This window comes from Rhinopithecus bieti, unplaced genomic scaffold (genome assembly GCF_001698545.2).
Source record: "Rhinopithecus bieti isolate Rb0 unplaced genomic scaffold, ASM169854v2 scaffold_38779, whole genome shotgun sequence".
NCBI lineage: Eukaryota > Metazoa > Chordata > Mammalia > Primates > Cercopithecidae > Rhinopithecus > Rhinopithecus bieti.
The window spans coordinates 17,967-25,770 of record NW_016816249.1 but is presented as its reverse complement, the minus strand read 5'-3'; the positions used below and the strand labels follow the sequence as shown (position 1 = coordinate 25,770).

At 35.7% G+C, this 7,804-nt stretch overlaps 1 protein-coding gene across 1 annotated transcript; it reads right to left on the bottom strand.

Moving 5' to 3' along the window:
• Positions 1 to 611: 611 nt before the first annotated feature.
• LOC108516937 (olfactory receptor 4K2) lies at positions 612 to 4,066 on the bottom strand. Its single transcript, XM_017854689.1, has 2 exons — positions 4,025 to 4,066; positions 612 to 1,579 (listed from the first exon to the last, which is right to left on the bottom strand). Exon 2 carries the CDS (start codon positions 1,554 to 1,556, stop codon positions 612 to 614), a length of 945 nt encoding a protein of 314 aa, XP_017710178.1. The 5' UTR covers positions 1,557 to 1,579; positions 4,025 to 4,066.
• Between the last annotated feature and the right edge of the window lie 3,738 nt (positions 4,067 to 7,804).

Here is a 7,804-nt window from a genome sequence, read left to right as displayed (position 1 = left end):
AAAAGTGGTTGGTAAAGATTGCTACACTTACAGCATTTTTATGGACGTCATTAACATTTGTAATAAAATATATCTAGAGTTTTCTTTAATAGAAGATATCACAAATTGGTTTAAATGTAAGTAGGAGTGACTTGGCAAAGTGTGTGGAAAATCACTGCTTCTCTGTCAGAGGCTAAGATCCTATAGCAGTATGGAGTTCCTAAGGATTATAGGAATCTTGCTAGCTTGTCATACTTTAGGAGCATCTCACTGAGTGACTCAGTTGCTAACTGTGTGTAATTGTCATAATCTCCTAGATCTGCTTTAATCTGTATTTCTTCTCCTCATTCCTTGGTCTTCTTTTCCAATAAATTGATTATTGATATTGAATGTCCTAACTGGAACTATCGCTCCTGACATTTTTGTAGTCTTTGTTTCTAGAATAAATTGTTTTCATTAACTTGCTTTTCTGAAATTCCAAATGTATTTTGAACACATTCACATTCATGAGAATAGTTTCAAAATGCACCGAACTTGAGCCCTCACAAATTCTTGGCAATTACAATTTGATAAGAACCCTCTAGAAAGAAGAGCCTAACACAGCATTGTGACTAATGTTCTGTGTCAGAAAACTATGATGGCATTGCCTTATTAAAATTTAGAAACCTATTTTTCAGTTTCCTCATGGCTATCTTTACTTCTTGATTCCTCAAAGTATAGATTATTGGGTTCAGAATGGGAGTAAAGATGGTATAAAACACAGACAGAATCTTGTCTGTGAGAAAGCTGCTTAGTGGCCACATGTAGATGAAGATGCATGGCCCAAAGAACAAGAAGACAACGATGAAATGAGCTGTACAAGTAGAGAGGGCCTTAGATGATCCCCGGGAAGAATGATGCTTCACAGTAACCAGGACAATAACATATGAATTAAATAAAACAATAAAGCAGGACAACGCAATTATGCCACTTGTTGAGATCATAAAGAGGCCCAGAACATAAGTATCCACACAAGCCAATTGGAACACCACAGGAAGGTCACAGAAAAAGCTGTCTACCTCATTGGGACCACAGAATGGTAATGTGAGGGCAAATATGACCTGACTCATTGAATGCATGATTCCCACAATCCAGGAAGCCACCACGAGAGCAACACACACCTGGGGACTAATGATTGAAGCATAGTGCAGGGGCTTGCATATTGCAATATACCTATCAAAGGACATGGCCATGAGTAAGATGGTCTCGGTGCCAGTGAAAAGGTGGAGGAAGAATATCTGGGTAAGGCAGCCATCGAAAGAGATGGTTTTGTGACCTGTTAGGTAATCTGTAATCATCTTTGGGGTGGCAAAAGAAGCAAGAGACATATCAATGATTGAAAGATTGGTAAGCAGGAAATACATAGGGGAGTGTAGGTGAGGGTCCACTATAACTGTGATGACTATGAGGCTGTTACCCACCATTGTTGCCACATAAAACAATGAAAACACCATAAAGAAAAACATCTGTAGTTCCCAGGAATTAGAGAGCCCCAGCAAAACAAATTCAAACATGGTAGACTTATTGGCCACATCCATTGCCTTGATTCATAGGTAGAAGCCTGTAACAAAAAAAAAAAGAGATAGAGAGAAAAGTCAGATTCAATGGAAGCAAAAGATTCATTTCCAATAATCTACTTTCAGAAATTTTATCTTCTCTAAAAAACTTGACTATTCTATCCATCCTTCTCATTTGGTATATTGTTTTGAATGGAAATTATGGAATATTAGAGCTTATAGCAAAATATTCCTTAATTCATAGGAATTGAAAAGAACACTTTCTTTTCTGATACTAAATGGCAATCCAACCAAGGTAATATCATTCTGAACAGACCTTCTACCTATTTGTCCATCTATTCATCTATGTAATCCTAAGGATAACAGTAAGCATTTACTTTATGCTGATGTGTGAAACACACATACACATATATGTTTAGTCATTTGGAATTTGTCCATAAAGACATCCTTACTGACAAAAACATATAATAATTATATCACATATAAGGGCTCCTAAGCACATTATAGTGAAGTTTCAACGGACAGTTGTAAAGCTTTTGTAAATTTCCAGAGATGAACTGTTAAAGTATTCCCAGATAAAGTTTCCTGTTTGAAACTCAAAAGAAATACATTGAAAGTTAGTTTTGCTGATATTCATCCAGAGAAAGAAGACTAATTTATTACAATACAGTCATATAGACAAAGGAAAGGCATTTAACTTCTTCTGGTCCTTTCTTTTTAATTAAAATATGAATGTGTTCCTTACAAATATTTATAATTCTATTATTTAAAAGTTTATATCCTAAAGGATATATAACAACGTTTTCATGGGAAAGTACTCAAAGATCAATTTCTTTCATTTCACCTCTGTATGAATTCTTCTTCTGTAAATGTCAGCATACATAAACTGTTGTATTGATCTAAGCTTCACGGAATAGGGATTAGGAAATGGGAATGGGAAGGGCAAACATTTAAAATATTTCAGCAGAACTCATTTGCAAAACACTTTTACTCACCGGATCTATAGCAGAACCAGGGCTTTAGATTACTCAGTGTTAAGTAGGCTTCTGATAGAGCATAGAAGGCAATTTTAAATATAAATAAATGACCTAGTTGAATCATTAGTTGTGTACCAGCTGTGGATAAAATGGATGTTGTGGGGACTTGGGAATTGAACAAGAAATTATCTTGCAATGGGATTTATTAAGCAACAAAGATGGCATTATCCAGTTCACAAAGGAAAGACATTTCAAGAATCTTGTGGGAATTTACAATGATTGTTTTCACCTGGACCTGAGAGATTCAGGGACTAGACGTTGGGAAAGTCCTAATTTCAAAAAGCAACAGGAAATATCAAGTCAATTAATTCTGATAAGGACTCTTGGTTCTCTAATGCTATATTAGAAGCAATGGAGAACAAAATCCAAACATTTGCCTCTGCTTCAAGTAATTTAGAGTTATTTGGCGATATTAAGCACCTATAAATAAAACAATTGGTGAAAAATACCACCAAATAAACCTAGTGTTCAGTCAATTCTCAGAGACCATGGATGAACTAGATCTTAGTTAAAAACAACAACAACAACAACAAACTGGTAATGTGCAGAATCAATCAAGCAAATGTTCTTGCAGGAGACATGTCATGAACTTGACTTAGAATGAAAACTAAAATATTGATTGGCAGAAGAAAAAAATGCATGTGGAGGGAAAACAGTGCAACTTATTTGCCATAAAACAGGAGATTTAGTAGTTTAGAAGAATATGAATACCTTTCTAAAAATTTAACTTGATATAAAAGATAAGGGGTCATTTTAACATCATGGGCAGAATTGTAATTATTTGAAAGCAGTATTATGTAAGGATTTACTTAGATAGTTTGGAGAAGGGAGAATTTCATACAGATCATTAAATGAAATGGATATAAGGAGATAATTTTGACTAAGTTACCAGCAATGTGAATGTGATTGTAACTAATTAAATGAGACATCCAAGTAACTGTCATTATGAATATTTTTATTTATTGAACACTAATAATGTGATTATTCTCCTGTGCAGTCTACGTAGTAGACTGAATTTTTTTTTTTTTTTTTTTTTTTTTTTTTTTGAGACAGTTTCACTCTTGTCACCCAGCCTGGGGTGCAATGGTGCAATCTTGGCTCACTGCAACCTCCACCACCCGGTTCAGGTGACTCTCCTCTCTCAGCCTCCAGAGTAGCTGAGATTACAGGCATGTGCCACCATGCCCTGCTAATTATATTTTCAGTAGAGGAGGGGTTTCACCATGTTGGCCAGACTGGTTTCGAACTCCTGACCTCAAGTAATCAGCCCGCCTCCACCTCGCAAAGTGCTGGGATGAACAGGTGTGAGCCACAGCGCCTGGCCGACTGAATTTTAGAAAATCAAAATTGGTTACCTTTTTGTATATGGCTCATCCCTTCAGGAACCTTCACATGCTGTAGAAGGAGTATAACCCTCACTTTATTTACCAGAACCTTGGATACGTGACTTACTTTGTTCAATGTAATGTGACTAGAAGTATCATATGCCACACATGAGCAGAAGTTTTAAAAGTCAGTGTGTGACTCCAACACTGTTTATATATTTTAATTTTTAACTCATCAGGGTCCTAGGATAAATAGAAGAAATACAAAGAAATATTGAGAGACACACATGTGTACACACACACACACACACACACACACACACACGGGAGGAATACAGAATAATGAAATATTATATGTAAACATGGAGCACCAGCCAGACCCCAGCCGTTTTATACACTCCAGATGAGGCAAAAGATATGTCAGGAAAGCCATTCTGGAAGTTCCAGTACCAGCTGAGCTCCCAGGTACATAATGCAAGTGCATGAGTCTTTCCTATAGACCGGAGAGTGGCAGGTTACGTCTTTCTATTGTCAAAGTGGTTAAGCTGAGAACTACATTTCCCAGAATTCTTTTCTCCACGTCTTTCTGTATTGGAGTTGTCTAAAATAAATTCATTTGGAATTTGAAAACAGCCTAAAGCATCAGCCATTACTCTCTGATCTTTGTGGCTATACAGATGCAGAGGTGCCAACAGCTTCTAGCTTGTTTTGCTCTCAGCCATTTCACACTATGTCCACCTTTTTCCCAACTTCTGAATTTGAGGATCAACAGTAGCCTCAGGCTGCCTGCCTGCAGATCCTCAGAAGTAACAACTTCACAAAAACTTTTCTATCGGCAAAATTTTCTAAATTTTGCTCCTTTCATGACCTCTACTTCACTGGCTAGATGGGCTTGGTTTCTCGATTGACTGGCTATTGCTGCCTCTACTTCTGCAGCTCCCTGTTTCACGTCTTTGCTTTCCTAAGTCCTTCCACATTGTTTAAGGTCTAATTCCTATGGTAAATGCCTTATCCCACAGTGCATGGTAGCTCTGCTTTCTAAGTTGAACTCTGTTTTTTAACCTAAGTCAAAACTAACAATGTAGATAAAATCAGAGATGTTTTGATTTCATCCCTGACATTTCAACACATCAATTCTATTGTCCCCTATCATCTCCCTCTCCTTAGAGGTAAATTTATATAGCTATATAGATATATACATATACCTATTTAGATATATATGTATATATTTAATATATTTAAATATTCCTCCATGGAATTTTATTATTTTGTATTCCTTCTGGCATTACCTCACTGTAGCATCATCTAGAGCAGAGTGTTCAATCTGCTAGAATTTTGCCGCCTGATAGAAATGTTTACCATATGATAGTTGATAAGTGGTATCTCAATGAATTTCAACATGTGTTCATATAAAAAGAGTTTGAGTATCTTTTATACAGATAATAGCTATTTGCACTTTTTCCCCCATTTTATGCAGGGTTCTTGGTCTTTTTAATTCTCTAATTTAGTAGTTTTTTTATGTGTTGATATACCAATGCTTTGTTTTTTATCTCTCAGTGCAAATGAGGAAATTGAGATTTATGATAATGTAGTGATGTACTCAGTATAATATAATAAAGTATTTTACTGTGATGTAAACTCAGGCCTCCAAATCTGAGATTCAATGTTCTTTTTATTACACTAGAGGCATATAATGCAGTTTCATCAAGCTATTTCTTTTCACCTTATGAATACAAGCTCTGTGAAATGTAAATATTCAAAACTTTTTTGTTAATAGAGAAATATTTAAGTATGGATGGCATTTAAATTTTATTGTTATTCTGATTTTTAAGAGATATTAAAATTTTGATGATTACTTCACATTCTTTACATAGTTAGAATTTATAAACCAGAATGTTTTCACTTTTCAGTTTTTTCTTCCATTACTCCATAATGACTCAAGTGAACAGTACAAACTTTAAATTCTTGAACATTCATTTTATTATTTTCTGTATCAGTTTTTTTCCAGATGGGGAGACACAGGCCTTATACTCATTTATTAATGCAGGAACTGAGAGATAATATAGCAGGACGAACTGCAGACAAAACCTCTCAGACACCTAGTTGTGGAAGGAAGGGCTTTATTCAGCTGGGAGCATCACCAAGCTACTGCCTTAAAATCTGAGCTCCCCAAGTGCACAATTTCTGTCCCTTTTAAGGGCTTAACAACACTAAAGATTTCACATGAAAGGGTCGTGATTGATTTGAGCAAGCAGGGGGTACGTGACAGGGGCTGCATGCACCAGTGGTCAGAGAGAAACAGAACAGGGCAGGGAGTTTCACAATGTTCTTCTATACAATGTCTGGAATCTATGAATAACATCAGTTTCTAAGTTATGAGTTGATTTTTAACTACTGGGTTTAGGCCAGGGAGGCCCAGGCCTGGTTTTGGGCCTGGCGCTGGGCTGCCTGTCTTTGGTTTTACTTCTGTTTTTTCTTAAAACAGGTACTGAGTATAAAACAATATAAAACAATATGAGAGGGTCTCTCTCTTTCTTCAGTAACACTTGTAGCCTCATAAGTCAAATAATAGATACTATTTGTCTTGTCTTTGCTGTGGTCCAAGATACACATTATTCTTTATATTTTCCCAGCCAATCACATCCATACCTTGTACATGAAACATTTACGAGCAATCATGCATTCTGTAATTCACCTTTAAATACGGTCAAACGAACTTGAAAGTTTTAATAACTCCCACTGCAACTTGAACATTTGTATATTCCCCAAGCAGCAGCTGGTCTTTTTCTTGCCATGTAATTCACAAAATTATTTCATATCAATACAGCTGTCATAAATACAAAGGTCTCAAGGACTGTCAGCCTCCTTTCCCCAGAAATTAGGCAAGGGATTCACCTAACTTTACTGTGAAGCAGTTGTCCTTGCTTTCAGGAGTTGGTTGAGTATTACATTACGTGTGTGGAAAGGATCTTAAAATTATCTAGATCCAACACCCCTATTTTACATATGAAGACTTGGAAGCATCGGTTGACTCAGTAAATTACTTGATCCCACACTCGAAGGACAAGATTTCAGTTCCCATTTTCTGACTCTCAGGTCACTGTTATTTGTGGTACACCAGTTTAAATGAGAGCTGTGCTAGAGACATCTGTTTAAATATCAGGTAGGTGAGTGCGAAAGAAATTTAAAAGTTTCTGGGATGGGTAAAGCTAGAAGAACAATGTGAAGGTTTTTTTGTTTATTTGTTTTCCAAAGGCCACAAAATTTTTAATAGAAAGCCAAAGAACAGTAGGTAGTTGAATGAGTAAATTGGGTTTGGTCTTAGAACAATTTGTTTAGACTATGCAGTTACAACAGAGGTTTGAGAAGAAAAGAAAAACAAATGCTTGGATTAGTAGAAAGATGAAAAGGTTTTGTCATGAATTTTGAGTTCACATCATTTCAATTGGCTTTCAGTGCATTTTGTAAATCTCAGATCTCAGTGCAAGAGAGATTTCCTTAATCAGCCAAGTTACAACTTTTGAGGTATGTTATATTGCATAACTTCTAAATTCATTACTATCTTCTGTCTGATGTAAATTTGTCTCAACATTTGCACCATGTAAACTCTGGAAACAGGAAGAGTTTATTTTTGTTTCAAACAGCTTCTGTGAAATCGATAATTTCTAGCATTTGAAAAATGTCTGGCTTCTGGCAGCATGGTATTTAACAGTCTTTCTATTTAAAATATACTTAGAAATGTATGAGTACTTCAGGCTTTAACCAGAACATGTTCATTAGCCTCTGAAAAATGTATGGCATTGGTGACATACATCAAGTGTCATTCATAATAGCTGTATAACTGAAATAAAGAAGTAATAAATAGAGGCAATTTCACTTTTTTTTTTTTTTTTTTTTTTTTTTTTTT

Excerpts from the sequence above, each read along its gene's own strand:
- LOC108516937 (XM_017854689.1), bottom strand. The coding sequence starts at position 1,556 with ATGGATGTGGCCAATAAGTCTACCATGTTTGAATTTGTTTTGCTGGGG.